The 15,875-nt window shown below is 35.9% G+C and overlaps 1 protein-coding gene across 5 annotated transcripts in view; it reads left to right on the forward strand.

The window, feature by feature from the left end:
* Nucleotides 1–15,875, forward strand: part of htr4 (5-hydroxytryptamine receptor 4) — an 85,510-nt gene that overhangs the window by 51,318 nt on the left and 18,317 nt on the right. The window contains exon 8 of one of the 5 annotated variants that reach the window (XM_043257662.1): nt 13,431–13,516. The exons of the other annotated variants lie outside the window; for them this stretch is intronic. Coding sequence (XP_043113597.1) covers nt 13,431–13,494 — 64 coding nt within the window. The 3' untranslated portion in view covers nt 13,495–13,516. The remainder of the gene's footprint in view (nt 1–13,430; nt 13,517–15,875) is intronic. 5 annotated transcript variants of the gene reach the window in all.

Genomic DNA, 15,875 nt, shown 5'->3' on the forward strand with positions numbered 1-15,875 from the left:
GTACGTAATAATTGCACAAAATGTGCACAGAGGTACGTATTTTTATGAGACCAGGTTGCTATAAATATGGTTTGTGGTTCAGGGTTACATATGTGTTAGTGGCAGCATTTCTGCAACAATGATGTTACATAGCCTACCTTATTGCATGTTTTGCTGCAGTTTCAAATTGAGAATGAAGCTAAAATGTGCATTCAGTACATGACCATGTGTTTATTACACTGATACAGGGACATATTGCAGTGTTTCTATTACGTTGCTTCAGGTACGCATTGCAGCAGTTCATAATTCAAATGTCCAGGGATAGTCGCTAAAGGTTAATGCTCTATCTATTGTAGGAAAATAACACACACTAAAGTCAACACTAAACCTACCTGATAGTATTAGCAAAAGCAAAGTTTGAGCTGTTTTGTTGAGCTTTACTGTATTTATACCGGAGCACTTCTGCTCACAAGTGCAACCTTAGAAAACGTGAAGCTGTACATGTGATGCTAATGTACAGAAGGATTGAGTTTTCGATCTCACGGCATGTTAAAATTGTTTTGAAGTCTGGGAATAAATGTTTTACCGCTTCTATTGTTCATTTCAACTAGAATGGTTCGCACATACACTACAGTACAGTGTAGAAACGGTCTTGCAGAAGCTTTGGTTGAGGCATGTATATTTCAAATGAGCCTTGGCAAGGAAAAATACAATAAAATGAATTAACTTTAGTAAAATCTGCTAAAATGAATCAGTATAACATGTCGACATTGACTTAGTTTAGTCTGCATAAATCTGTTTTTTAAATGCATGTCATAGATCTTACTGTAAATGGTTTTCCATATAGGCTGCCTATATGTTTTTTGTTTGCAACCATTTTTGTTTTTTTTGGCCACAATTCAAAACTCCAACCAATAAACTGATGCATAAGCGTTCATCCTACACTTTTTCTTTTTGATAATTTAATAGATATTTTTTAAAAAATCCTGGTACCATAATCCATCTTTAATATACAGTGCTTTCAAACTAGCACTTTTGGTGTTTTGATAATGCGAATGTTGTTTTTTTCTGATTATGCTAAATTTGCTAAATTGGGAGCAGAAAGAGCAATCAAACTCAAACCTAATATAAAAGCCCGCTTAAAGGTGTTTGCTTTGAGGAACGTACAGGATTTCTGGATTGATTCATTCTCGTATATTAACACGTTTGGTTTTTTGATTGTTGTATTGACTTTTATGTTGGATGTCTGGTGGTCATTTGTACAAGTTCTTGGAGCAATGGGCAGCAAAGCAGAAGTCCACGTCTCGCTTTGTACACCTTTTACATTGACTGTCAGGTGTAATTTTCTTCCTTTTGTACTACTTCACCTGACCTTTCTAGATTGCTCACCTCTTCGACCTAGCAGCATTTACTCAGAAAAGAGCGCACCGTGAACATCTGTGTGTTGAAGCGACGGCTGTTATGCGTCACGTGGGAACATAAAACCAAACTTATTCACTTAGACCGTACGTCTGCTAGAACTCTTAAACTCCCCGTCTGCTTTATTTTTAAACTTTTCTCAGAAACAGAAAGTTTATTGTTTCTCTAAAACGGATATTTTTCTGTGCTACAAGACTGTGGTGCAAAGATTGCCCAAAAGTCCATCCATGTACTGTCAGAATATTCATTATTATTGTTATTATTATTATTTTACAAGGGTCCATTTATGATGTCTTTGGTGCCAAAAATAGTAATTCATGTACACTTTCCACTCTCTTACTGACCGTGGAAGTAAACAAGCCCTTTTTAAAGGAAAAGAAAATTTGCTGAAATATTTATCACCCTAAGGCCATCCAAGAAGCAGATGAGTATGTTTCTTCATGGGAACAGTTTTGGAGAAATGTAGCATTACGTCAGTTGCTCACCGATGGATCTTCTGTAGTAAATGGGTGCCGTCAGAGTGAGTTTAAACGGCTCATAAAAACATCACGATAATCCAAATCACTCCAGTCCATCAGCTTTGTGTTTGTAAGAAACAAACCCATTACCAAGGCATTTCAACTATAAACTATTGCTTCCTGCTAAAACATGCATCCATTATCGCTAAAAAAGTTGCTCCCAGTTGTTCTTCTCACGTCAAAATCCACTCACATATTTGATTTGAATTTGCCTTTTTGCTTACGAACGGTGCATATTTCTCTCCAAACTGAGTCATGGTCATTTTGACGGGAAAGGGCAATATCAAGGATGCACGGATTCCCATTTCAGCTGAAATATTTTATTGAGAGGTTTGGGTCGTTTTTGTAGTATCCCATTTGCCCGCATAAAGCTAGCAAAAATGAGTTTGAAAGTATAATTTTGCTGCATAATACAGTTTCGCAGTAGCCAATGTACAATGTCAGTGGCGGCTCTGATGGAGGAGACGTGTGGATCAGAGGATGAGGGTCAGTGGAGGACAGCTCTCTCAGGCTATAACCACAAAACCTAGCATGTTCTTCAGCGAAGATTAAAGATTTAAGCCAGCTGGTCAAATCCCTCGAGGGAAATCTAGAATGCAAGGATGTGGCCGTTGTTATTAATGCAACCTGACGTGGAAAAAAGACGTACTGTATGCTGAATGAAGGGCGTATATATAAAAAAAACAATAATATGTTGCAGCATATTGTGTAGTTGAAAGGCATACATGGTGGCAGTGTGACCGTTTTTCATTTCATTTTTTTTCCTGTGAGTAAAGATTATTATTATTTTTTTTTTTTTTTGATGGCAGACCAAGCAAACATTCATTAGTTTTTTCAAGCATTGTGTACAGCATTACATAAGGTTACATTAGTCTTGCTAATTGTGCTCCTAAAGCTTCGTTTCAGAATCAGATGTGTTTTTTTGAATCGGTTATTGTGATTTTTTTTATTTATTTTTTTCTAATGCAGAACTTGAGCCTCAGTAAATTCAAGCAAGCAAAGGCTGTTATCAATAATAGATGACTGATTTATTTTTTCAATCATTTATGATTAGAGTTTGGCATTTTGTTTTTTAGGTAAGAGCGCTTTTATGCATGGTTTGTCGGTGACATTTAGGGGTGGGCCTGCTGGGAAGAGAAGAAAAACTGTGTCAGCAGCTTAACTTTGTTGCACATTACTGGGGTTTCTCTTAGATTTCTGGAAACTGTAAAACATTGCCAGTTCTGCAAAAATTAGAAACGGGGAGGGGGTCGTTTCAAAAACTTTATTGGAGTTATTTGACAGAAAATAAGGATGCAAAAAATGTCCCAGATGTGCAAAGTTTAATTTGAGTCCGTATAGTTTTGGCCTCCTGATTACAGTTCACTCTGTATATCGGTGTTCTGTTTCTTCTCATTCTAATCATGTTACAAGTCTTTTAAATCGCTTTCTCAAAAGAGATCTGTGGATTCTGTTTCCATGGAAACACCAATAGATTACCCCCATTTAGGCAATGTCTTTGTATTTGGCCATCTCACTGTACACTGCAGCCTTAATGCGTTCGTTAATCTAGCATTTGGTTTTTGCATTTTAAAGAGGACGGGTGAAATGGAAGTTGCTCCCAGAAGTAATGGAAATCAGTTCGATGGAATTCGGTCGGCAGAGGTGACGTCACACGTGGCTGAGTCTGAAAACCGTCAGGGAGCTAAATAAACGAAAGCTATCACGCTATTTTGACATTATTTACATGACAGTTAAGTACATTTGAATATGTAGTGCACGTTTAAATTGTAAAGTATGATCGTAATTGCGTTTTGGCACATGAATGTGAAAATGACTTTGGCTTATACCAAAGGTTTAGGGCAATAAGATGTTTTAGTGATCATGAAAAATTTCTTATCCTCACCAAGGCTGCATTTATTAGATCATAAATATGAGAAAACGGTAATATTATGAAATATCGCTGCAATTTATTTATATTCAACATATTTAGTTATTTTTATCATTACTCCAGTGTCACATGATCCTTTATCCTTGCTGCTCAAGAAATATTTCTGATTATCATTCATGTTGAAAAAATAAATATTTGTGGAAAGTGATAAATATTTATATATATATATATATATATATATATATATATATATATATATATATATTCCTGACCCCAAACTTCTAAATAATAGCCTACATTACAGTATTTGTTGCTCTGCTGAATTTCAAATCTTTTTATTATGACTATTTTCTACTTTCAAATCTTTTTAGATCCTGCTGCTGAAAATGATCTGGAAGAAAAATGTCATGTAAATAATGTTTCACTCAGATAATCTTAAAAGCCCTAATTGCCATTTTAATGAATATATTGGATCTTTTTTTTTTTTCTTTTGAAAACTTTTCTCTGTGAGATTCACCCACACAGAAGTCCCTTGCCGTTTCTCTTATCTGCGACACCTTAGTTTGACATGGTCATAATAATGTGTTTTGACAGTGTCCAGTGTCCTTTCTGCTCCAGGTCTCTCCATGAGCACTCGGACCAAATGATTCATGGGAATGAGACACACTGCGCTGTCAACAGTGCGAGTCTTAGAGGAGCAGCAATTACCGAGTGGCGTGTCACTGTCATTTACATGTCACAGCCATCATGTCGCAATTTACCGCTGCCTTTTCCTCCAAGCCATTTTTTCCATTTCCAGACTCCATAAATTAAGGGTGAAAGTATGCTTTTTTTTTTTCTTTAAGCTTTACACTTAAATAAATGCATGCACCAACATATAAAAGTTTGGAATCTGTAAGATGTTTGAAAGAATATTTATTTATTTACTAAGGCTGCGTTTATTTGATCAAGTTTACAGTAAAACTGTAATATTGTGAAATAGTATTATCATTTAAAGTAATGAACATTATTATACGAAATATGAATACAATTCTAAAAACTTTTTTCAAGTTTCTTTGATAAATAAGTAAAATGAAAAACCTTTATTAAAAATATTTTCTAACAATTCATGTCTTTACTATCACTTTTTAACATGTCCTTTGCTGAATAAAAGTACTAATTTCTTTAAAAAAACATACTGACCCCAAACTTTTGAATGATTTCTAACGATTTCTATTTTGAATAAATTCTGCTCTTTTTAGCTATATATATATATATATATATATATATATATATATATATATATATATATATATATATATATATATAGAGTCAACATTTGAACTATCAAAAATTTTCAGCAGTTGTCCTAAAACCTATAACCAAAATGCGTTCTTCTCATAGGACTTTTTTGATCCACTTAAAATGTTGACTACTGTATAGCAGCACAACTTTGATTAAACACTGATTATAAATTACAATATTAGAAGGATCGTGTGACACTAAAAACTGGAGAAATGATGCTGAAAAATCAGCTTTTCATTAAAGGAATAAATTAAATTTCAAACTCTTATTTCATTTTAATGAAATAAATGCACGCTTGAGAGGCGTCTTTATAAACATTAAGACAGTTTTGGACAATTCAATAAAATTCATCTTGATGTAACAGCAGTTTCAGTTGCTTCATCAGCTGCAGACAATGCAAACAGGATGTTTGCTGAAACTGCTGCTCCGCTACGGGACGCGTGAACTTAACAGCTTCCATTGTTCCCAATAGTACAAACATCGTCTATTATCACTTTAAACCGAAATCATTAATGCAGCTTAAACTAAACAAGCACGTAGTTCATCCGATGTCAGCATTTTTTTCATGCATTTTCACGCTTCTCTGCATAAGCTGTTCACTATCGCGTTAAAAACAACAAGCCATCCCTGTTGCACTTTATGTTGATGGTCCCTTAAGCCTGTTGACTATAAGTAACTTTACACTTACACGTCAACTAACTTTCATTAGAGTATCAAAATAAAGTGTTACAGATATCACAAACACACAGTATCAGAGAGGGACCCGCAGATGCTTGAACGTCTTCAAAGGCCTCTCCACCACAGAAGTTGTTGTCTAAACATGTCCCACTGAAAACGGGTCCAGATCGAGCTGTGCAAATGACCGTAAAGGCTCTCCAGTTTGTCCTACCGCTCTTTGTTTTTCACAGCCCTTTGGAAAGCTGCCCGGGACATAAATCATGGAACTGTTTCCAAATGGCGGGGCTGTCAACATGTTAATCTGGCTGATAAACATTGGAGTGAAGTATGCTGGGATCTCAGGGGCAGCTGCTTTGGAGACGCTGGAGGCAGGCGATTGAGTTTCGGGATCCAGGCAGATTAACACAGACGACACGCAGGCCTCCTGTCTTCCGTCTTAATTATTCAGTAATTCACCCGCAGCTCAACATGGAGATGCTCAGCTCATCTGGGTATCGGAGGCTCCTCTGGGTTCTGTCTTTAAATGAACCCATCAAACGTGGATTCAGGTGTTCCTTCAAAACGATTGCTTGTTAAAGGTCAGCGCCGGAAGATAAACCATTCAACGAGGCAATGCCTTGTTCTATGCATTTATACAAAAACATATTGCAGAACGAGACTGGAAAAGCCTTCTCATATCTATTCAAAGTTTTCATGTGTTTAACATTAATTTTGATGTTTTTATCAAAGACAAAAAGCGAGCTGCCACCAGCCCAGAGATCACAACTGCACAAGTACTTTTATCATTTATTATCATCAAATAGCAATGATAATCATACGAATTATTATTAGATTCGTACAACTTGTATGCAAAAACAACGCATTGAACTCTTTGTGGTAAAACCATCTTGACGCCATCTTATTGTTCAACATCCAATTATTTGGCTTTTTTATTGTTAAAGTGCTCAATCTCGAACATCCGTAGTTGCCATTGTCGGAAATATTGGTACAGTAACAATAATGCACCAGTGCACTGACTCCAGCTCTCTAGATCCCGTCCCCTCAGGGTAAGCTGTTGAAAATTGTCACAGTATTTAGTTTCACGTCGTCTTAAACTCCCAAATTCTGTCATAATGCCAAGATCCACAACAGGCTTCTCATAGTGTTATGGATTACAATCTGAGAGAGCTGAATATCCTTCAAGCATACTAGACTGATAAAATCTCTCTCTTTCTCTCTCTCTCTCTCTATATATATATGTACTGTATGTATACATACATTAATTTGTTTTGTGGTGTGGTTAATAATGGCCTTCAGCTGCATTACTTTACTTTATCAGTAGCGATGTAGGTCAGGTATTAATGATCACATGCATGACTCTGCTGTTTCTTATCAGTTTATTGCTTGTCCTGAGCAGATTAATGGATTAATAGCTAGGGTTTCATTTGTAAATCCTACTTTAACATTGTCAAACACTGACTGAGCATCGTTTGAATGTGGTAGCGTCTATATACACGACGCATAAAAGCATTCTTTTCTGGTATTTTTTGATTCGGAGGATCTCAAACACAGCCGTTTACTTCACGTTCACTAAAAGCATCTCAGATTTTAACGTTTTTTTTCTCTCCGTTGAGTTATTCAGCTTCATCTCGATCCCTGCCGTTTAACCGATGAAGCACATGGAAAGCAGAAATATTCACCGAGTTAGCACTTGCTTGAGGAGAAATGCGGAGTCATGAATCTAACATCAGCACTGTACCTGATCTAGTGGATTCGTAATTGTTCTGGCACATACATCTCATTCAAAACATATTTCGGTTTTATGAGGATGCTTTTATGAAGGCCAGGCAGAGAAGTGCATGTAATGTCTACAGTTTGTGTTGGGCTGAGGTCTCTGGCTCTAACAGCCTGCTGTAAATCACCTCTATTAAGGTATATTTCAGAAATTATGCTTGGCTTAATGAGGATGAAAATCTCCAAAAATAAACACGCAGGGCTATTATATATGAGTCAGTGATGTGACGCTCATTTTGTATTTGTCTAGAAAAATGCATCAAAAATTCAATTCACACGGACCGTTAAATACATCATCTTTTATAATAAACATTCAGTTTCTGAATTATAGGTAATTTTGGTGTTTTTAGAAGTATCGTGCTAAAATCTGTGTGTTGGGTTTTGCAAAAATAAATACATTGAGTAATGAAAATAAAACATACAAATTTCACAAAATGCTCAAATTCCCAAAAACTAAACTTAATAATGATTAGTAGACATAAATATATTGCCATGATTATTATTATTATTATTATTAATAATAATAATAATTATTATTATTATTATTATTATTATTATTATTATTATTTTAAGCAACTTTAAATAACATTAAATAAATATTACATATCTTAAAAATATTTTTGTCTGCCAAACAATTGTCAGTATAGATAGATAGATAGATAGATAGATAGATAGATAGATAGATAGATAGATAGATTGATAGATAGATATCTTATATTGTAAGAAAATGAATCAGTAATTTTTAATAAATTAATATTTTATAAAAAAAAAAAAAGAAATTATATTGAATCAATGAAATGATTAGGATTAATCATACCTATTTATCTATATATAAATATTCATAAAAAATATTTTTTATTATGTTATCATATGTTTGTGTGTTTTGTTGTGTTAGCTAGTTAGTACTTTTTATTTTAGTATTGGTAAAAATAGTTAAAAACCGAGTTATCTCTTTTTCCAAATAAGCTCAAATATGTAATTCCTAATAACTTTGCGCAGGCATGCCTTTAAGCAGATTTCTAAAGGATTTCACCTTGCCAGCGTCCTGGACATCCTTATTCGTCATTGACCCATAAATGCATCATGCATTCAGCACATTAGCGGTGTGTGAGAGATGAGGGCATTGAGCAGGACCTGAAATCAGGTTTGAGGAGGCGTGAAACCTACATCTTACACACGAGCCTCAGCGCAGTCTGCTGCTGTTCACTTGAGATATCAATCCTTCAGACAACTGAGGGCACATCACGATAAAGCAGTCAGCACATTTCACTTTAAAGCCATCTCCTGCTGAAAGATTAGTCTTATCCTCATCCTGACACCGCGTCTAGATGACAAAACCAGAGCGGCCTAGTTATACTGTACAAGCTTGACTTTAACAGAAGTGTCACTTGTACGCTAAAAACCTAGCGCTCTTCCTAACTAGACATGACAGGCAGAGGCTGTAATTGTAGTGTTGTTAGCTTAGCATTATGCTACTGTCAAGCTCAGTCGTCAGCTGAAAGGTGAGGAGCGCTTCGGATCCAGCAAGGCAGCTCGTAAGGTTTAGAGAAGCTTTAGCACACAGTGTGCGTGAGAAGCAAACGTTAGCTATATAACGGCCGGGTGGCGCTACTACTAAAACCAACAGCAGTTTTCCGCGTTAGCCGCGCTTGAGCTGCAGTGATATATGAGTTTCAGTGAGAGACGGATTACATGCATGTCTGCACGAGCGAGTCCTGTCTGCAGTGATAGACGCAGGGTTTTTTTTTTCTCAGCACGACACGCAGATATACTGATGACAGCGGGGTTTTGTGTACGTCATCAGCAAACTCAAAATCAGTCTAATAGAGTATTACGCTCTAACCGATGCCTGTTCGAACTCATGCCTCATATTTTAAAGTTATGATACTTGTCTGCAGCTCCTATAACACAGTCAAGCTTGCATCTACATTTTTTTACACTGATATCGAGCTCTGGATTTTATCAAGAGAAATTAAGGTGTTTTCTATTGTGGATCACGTAAAGACTAATGATAACTATAAAGTAATTAATATATATATATATTAATATATATATATATATATATATATATATATATATATATATATATATATATATATATATATATATATATATATATATATATATATATAATATATATATATTATATATATATATATATATATATATATATATATATATTATAATATATATATTATATTTAAGGAAAATGTATAATGTTTATACATTAATATATAATAGTATATTTAAATATAATATAAAATATAAGAATATTAAGCGTAAATATTTTCAAAATATGAACTATATGTGTGTGTTATTTATACATAATAAATTTATACAGTATATATATATATATATATATATATATATATATAATTAAAGCAAAACATTTTTCAATGTCTTGAGAAACAAAAAGCTGTGTTTATAAGAAACAAATCCATCATTAAGAGGTTTTAACTTTAAACCATTGGTTTTGGCCAAAATATGAGTCTATAATCCATAATGATGCTTCCTCTTTGTGGAAAAAGTCTGTCTACTGTAGGGTTGTGACAAGCAGTAGTTTGCTTTTAGTTTGTTTGGATTTCCTCTCATTCCCTCACTTTCCTCCGCTTTTAAATAGCCTTGGTTTAAAAAAACTTTTTTTTTACTTGCACTTTTACATTAGCAGCAATTCAACAACGGCAACGGCAACTTTTAGTAGCAAAACCAGTACAGATTCACCATGCTATACGCCAAATATATAAAAAATAACAACTAACTTGTTATGAGTTGTGTTTAAATTGGTAGGCTATACTAAAAATCTGTAAAAAACAAAAACAGGAACGAATAATTATGAAACGTGTAACATTTATTTCCAAAACGAATATGAAAATAAGAAGACACGGACGGCATACACCTTGATGTGAATTAATAAAAAAATACAGTTAATAAAACAAAAACTATGGAACCTATTGAGAAACTAATGTGTTTTTTTACTTCTATTATCACTGTGCATATTTGTCTCCTGGTTCAGACAAGATGACTTTTTCACTCGACATTATAGATTGTGGACTTGATGTATCCAAAAGCAAGGGTTTAAACTCAAAACACTTTGACGATGCATTGTTTTTTCAAAAAATGAAGAATGCAAATTTCGGTGGGCTGTTTTAATCAGCTGTTTGGACTGACGGCACCCATTCACTGCAGAGCATTCGTTGCTTAGCTTACATATAAAGCTGCGTTTCTCCTAATCTTGTTCCAACGAAGGAATCCCATCCCCAGAAACCCTGTCCCCATCTACATCTCAGATGGCCTGAGAATGACTGCATTTCCAGAAAATGTACCATTTTTTGATCAACTGTTTCTATGAAGTTAATCTGAATGGCAGTCGTTGTTTCCGGTATCTTTCCTCTGTGTTGTTATCGCTGTGATTGTGGTCCATACTCAGAATTTGAACGGTTATCAAACGTTTATTGCTTTTAGTTTTTACACGTTGAGGTGAACGGCCCTTAACTGATTATGACTAGATTATGACTCTTCCGTGTCAAGTAACGGAGGGTCACGTCTACGGGCTCGTCTTGGTTTTGCGCTCGATGAAGTACTTTCCCGCTCTTGGCTCTGGATTTTGATGATAAGCATATGATATCTTGCATGAGCGATCTCTCGACACCGTCTCACTCGGGACAGGATGTTTTGCTCAGCAAACCTCGGATTGAAACAACAGCGCACATATGTCAGCTCTTACACGGGCGAGCAGCGCCTCCAGTGCTTTGCTCTTCGAAAATAAACTTCCTCCGAATGAAACCAGGACTGACAGGCAGATCAAACACAGAAGGAAACGATATCTGTCATTTTTTTTAGCGTGTGAGATTATCTGTACACACACTCCTATGGCTTTTACAATGAATGATTACGACGTTAAGAATTTGCTAAATATTTGTATAGATTCACATTTATTAATCGCTTCGATTTGGGATTCATCCAAACAAGAAATTAACTTTATTTGCATCACATTTAAACCCGATTCCCGTCAAAGTTTCACTAGCGTAACGGGTTTTGGTTCCCATTATTGTAGAATTATTCTCAGCAGCGTTTTAGTAGTGCGCCACGACGCCGTTTTTTTTTTGTATACGACAATTAAGTTAATTCATTCATTAATAATGGAGCAATACAAATATTCTATTTTTTATTGTGTATACGCTAAAGCAAGAATAAAAATAAAGAGTACAAGAAATATTCTCGTGCTTTTTCTATTGCACTGTATTCAATTAAGAATCAAAAATGTAAAAAAAAGAGTAACTCATAATGTTATTTTTATTGTGTGCGATAACTAACAATTAAATACGATAATAGTATAATTTTTTTGCACGTTACTTTAATGAAAATATGAAGGAAGTTTGCATAATTGTCATGAAACCAAGATTACAAAAATAATTCTAAATATAGGCTTTATGTACCAGTAAAATATAATCTCTAAATTAATAAATTATTTGGGGTTTTTTGACCGTTTTTGACAATGCAAACTAATCTACCACAGATTGGTAATATTCTTAATATACAGTGTTTTTATTGAATTCAAGTGTTAAATATAAAACAGTATTTTAGCTCTATCACCCAAGGGTCCTTCACAGCTGGCGGAGTGCATCTGCCCACTTTTTTTTTTTTTATTACGCCTGACTTAAGGCAGGGATAGTTGATTTGCACTTGTATTTATTGATGGCAGACGTCTTAAGGACGGGGCTTAGGATTTCATTCCAGAGGTCTGAGTCTCAGCGTCAGCGCTGTTTGCTTTAACATATATAACCGGTGTTCTTATCGGCAGCTCGGAGAGCCAATGTTGATCCGTAACCTTTATGAGAGGCGGCTCGGTGAGTCACGCAATCCTTCTCGGGTCCTCCGAGCATCTGTGTTTGAGTAATTTATGTTATGAGCCTATTATGAAGCCAACAAACGAGGACCCGTAGATACTGTGTGTTTTAAGTGTCACCTACTCAAAAGCAGGAAAAGAGCTGTTTACACGGTACATAAAAACCGCGGCAATCTGTCACGGGTGTCCGAGTTCTCATTCATTGAGTTGTGTTTACTTTGCATAAAGCGGGATAAACTTCATCTCTTAACGAGAGATACAGGAGCGCTCAAATACTTTGTGTGCATTAGGAGCAAAAAAAAAAAAGTCCAGCGTTGACCTCGCGGAGTATCAAAGTTTCCCACGTTTGTTCTTCGTCACGCCTAACTAACATGCGCTTCGGTCGGTTGTTTTCCAGCTTCTTCATTTATTACAGCAACCTTAGACTTTCTCAGAGAATAAACTTACATTACAGCATAACATACGACACCCCGGAGAATAACATTTGCATTTTGTTACATTGAAACTGCATTTTCTCTCTCTCTTTCCGCTCTGTTTTCTTGCGATGTGTCTGTCATTTCAGGCTTGCATTTAAACGTATTTGATCATATTGATATTGATCAGTTTATTGCATATATATATATATATATATATATATATGCATCCATCCCAAATGAGCACTGACCTTCAGCTTGTTAATTAGTGACCACTGACACATGACACCTTTGGAAATAAGTGGACAAGGTGCAGTGAAATAGACAAAAACAGTCCAGGTCTGCTTAAACTGTAACTGTAATCCCAAAAATATGCAACCCATTGCAAGACATGCTGAAAAAGCTTGAACGTATCCAGAGTAAACAGCCCCTTAGATCACTGAGTGATTTTTTTTTTTGTGTCCGTATGGTCTGCATAAGACCCCTCAAACCTTCCTTTTACATTTCTAACCCTCTCTCCTATGGTGTTCGTTGTTGTTTGACAGTATGCAATGAATCAGTCAGGACTGAAATAACCTGCTTGTCCTGTTCTCTCCTCCTCCTCCTCCTCTTCCTCCTGTTCTTCCTCTCTGTGTCCTCCTCTGCTCCAGCGGCTGCTCCTCTGCCTCCAAACTGCTCCTCTGGTTCTGCAACACTAGGCCCGTTCCTGTCTAGTGCTGTGTGGGGGAGCTTTCAAGTGAGTCCTTGTTCCATTCACACACACACACACACTCTTTCCTTTTCTCATCACTTCAAGGTTTCTTTAAGCACCTGACTTCTCCTCATTCTTTCAGCGTGGCATCTACTTTTAAAAGGCTTAATGGTTTGCAATGCGTGCGTCTGTCCTTTAATTGCGTGTTTGTGCATGCAGATTTATTCTACATTAGGTGCATCTTCATGCTTTAGTGAGCCTGGAAAATAATGGCGCTTTCATTATTCTGGTTTTTTGTTTGCCATCGCCGCTCATTCAGTATTCTCACACGCGTCGGATCAGTCGCTATTCATGCTGTCCGATTATTACGCTGCATTCAAAAGGTTGAAATAATATGGTCATTTAAAAAATTAAGGTAAACATCACTTTTAATATTATTGATGCTGTTGGATAGGAATTTGAGCAAACCGCTAATAACACCTCAATAGATATGAGAGCTTGTGAACCGAGTGTATGTTTCCAAGCACGTTCATAGCTCAGTAAATGTGCTGTAAAAGACACGAGAGTCATAAGAAACCCCAATGACAAGAGTTTGGAGTTAGCACTGTCCATTTTATATTAACACCAGACTTCATTTATTTGTTTATTCTGAATAATCATCTTTTGTTTCGTGCACACCAAGTATAAAGAGAAAGCGAGATTGAATAATATTAATTAGAACATTTTTATTTGACTTTTAATACATTTTTTTGTTCAATTTGTTAATGTCAGTTGATGTATTTTTTGATTAATTATTGATTATTTTCATATGCAGAGTGCTGTTCAAATGTTTGGGGTCAGTAAGGTTTAGTTATTTATTTAAACTGATATTACATTAAACGGATCAAAGGCAAGAGCCTTTGATTAATCACAGAATCCATAATTAAATATGAAATCACATTTTTCACAAAAATCGAGAAAACGACTGTTTTCAGCAGTAATCATAAAAATGTACTGAAAAAAATCTATTTTTATTTAGCATTTTAAATAAGGACGATAAAAATGTTAAAAATATAAAAAAAGTAAATAAAAAAATTATAATAAAATAAAATAGATATCATATATGTGTTATATTCATTAAATATGTGATCTTGCATCACAAAAGCTGTCATAAGTAGCGCGTATTTGAAGCAATAGCCAACAATAAATTGCATCTGTCAAAATAATACATTTTTCTTTCATGCAAAAAAATTAAGATGTTAATCGTAGATCATGTTCCATGAAGATATTTTGTAAATTTCCTAACATGAATATATTGAAACTTAACTTTTGATTAGTAATATGCATTTTTCAAATAATATATAATAATATATTCCTGTCCTATAATTTCTTTAATAAAAGTACCCTTACGACTGCTTTTGTGGTCCAGGGTCGCACGTGTTTATTAATATACTTAAACCTAAATGTATAAATGCTGAAATTGTTAATAAACGTATTACAGACTGTACAAACGAAGGCATTTTTTCACCAACGTCCTGCAAAAACAACTATATCATTATCAGCTTGTCATGATGATTACTCATGCGTGATAAAACGCTCATATCGCCCACCTCTGTACGAAAGCATTAAAAGCAGATCTGAGCATTATGATAGAGCTCGTCGCTTGTTTCCATGAGACAGACTTCGCTCTCCTCCTCTAATGAGCACACGCTCTCCTCTCACGCAGGCTTCGCTAAATTATCCTTCTCCAATAATTGCAGTTTCTCTCCTGTTTACATGGCGTGTTGATGCCTCATCACCTCCGAAAGTTTGGAGGCTTTCTTCTCGGTCCGCAACTTTCCGAAGATCAATAGGTGCGATAAATTGAAAAGACTGCTTTTAAACAGGAAGTCGGGGGCAGCTGGGTCCGTGTTAGAATAACACGGCATTATTATTCAGCATTGAGAGTGAACGATTTCCTCCCTGCGCCGGCGGAACTGACTTTGTCAACGTGACGGGCTTGAATGCACCTCAGAGGAGCGCCGCGAAGGGACGCCGGTGAACGCGCAACGCGCATCAATATCCTTCTAATTGTCCGGGCCGATGTATCCAGAGCTATGAAACGCTCCGAGCCTTGAGCTTTGGGTAATTCGGCTGTTGTTATAGCAAATCAATGGCCGAGCGGCCCAGGTTACCGAGAGAGCAGTGCGTTTAATAAGATGTTTGGTGTGTGTTATTAGAGCTGATGTGGACATTCAGTTCGGTGTCGTTTGAGGACAGATGCGAGGTCAGCCGACCTGGTCGAATAAAAACATGTACCCCTTGGCGCTTTTTGTGCCGTTTGTACGTCCCTTGCTGCACGTTTCGACGCGGTTTCAGAGAAATGTCCACGGAGTGATGCTAAAACGCGGGTTCAATACGTCAGCCCTGGCACGTTTTTTGTTAT

This window comes from Puntigrus tetrazona, chromosome 14 (genome assembly GCF_018831695.1).
Source record: "Puntigrus tetrazona isolate hp1 chromosome 14, ASM1883169v1, whole genome shotgun sequence".
In the NCBI taxonomy this organism is placed as follows: domain Eukaryota; kingdom Metazoa; phylum Chordata; class Actinopteri; order Cypriniformes; family Cyprinidae; genus Puntigrus; species Puntigrus tetrazona.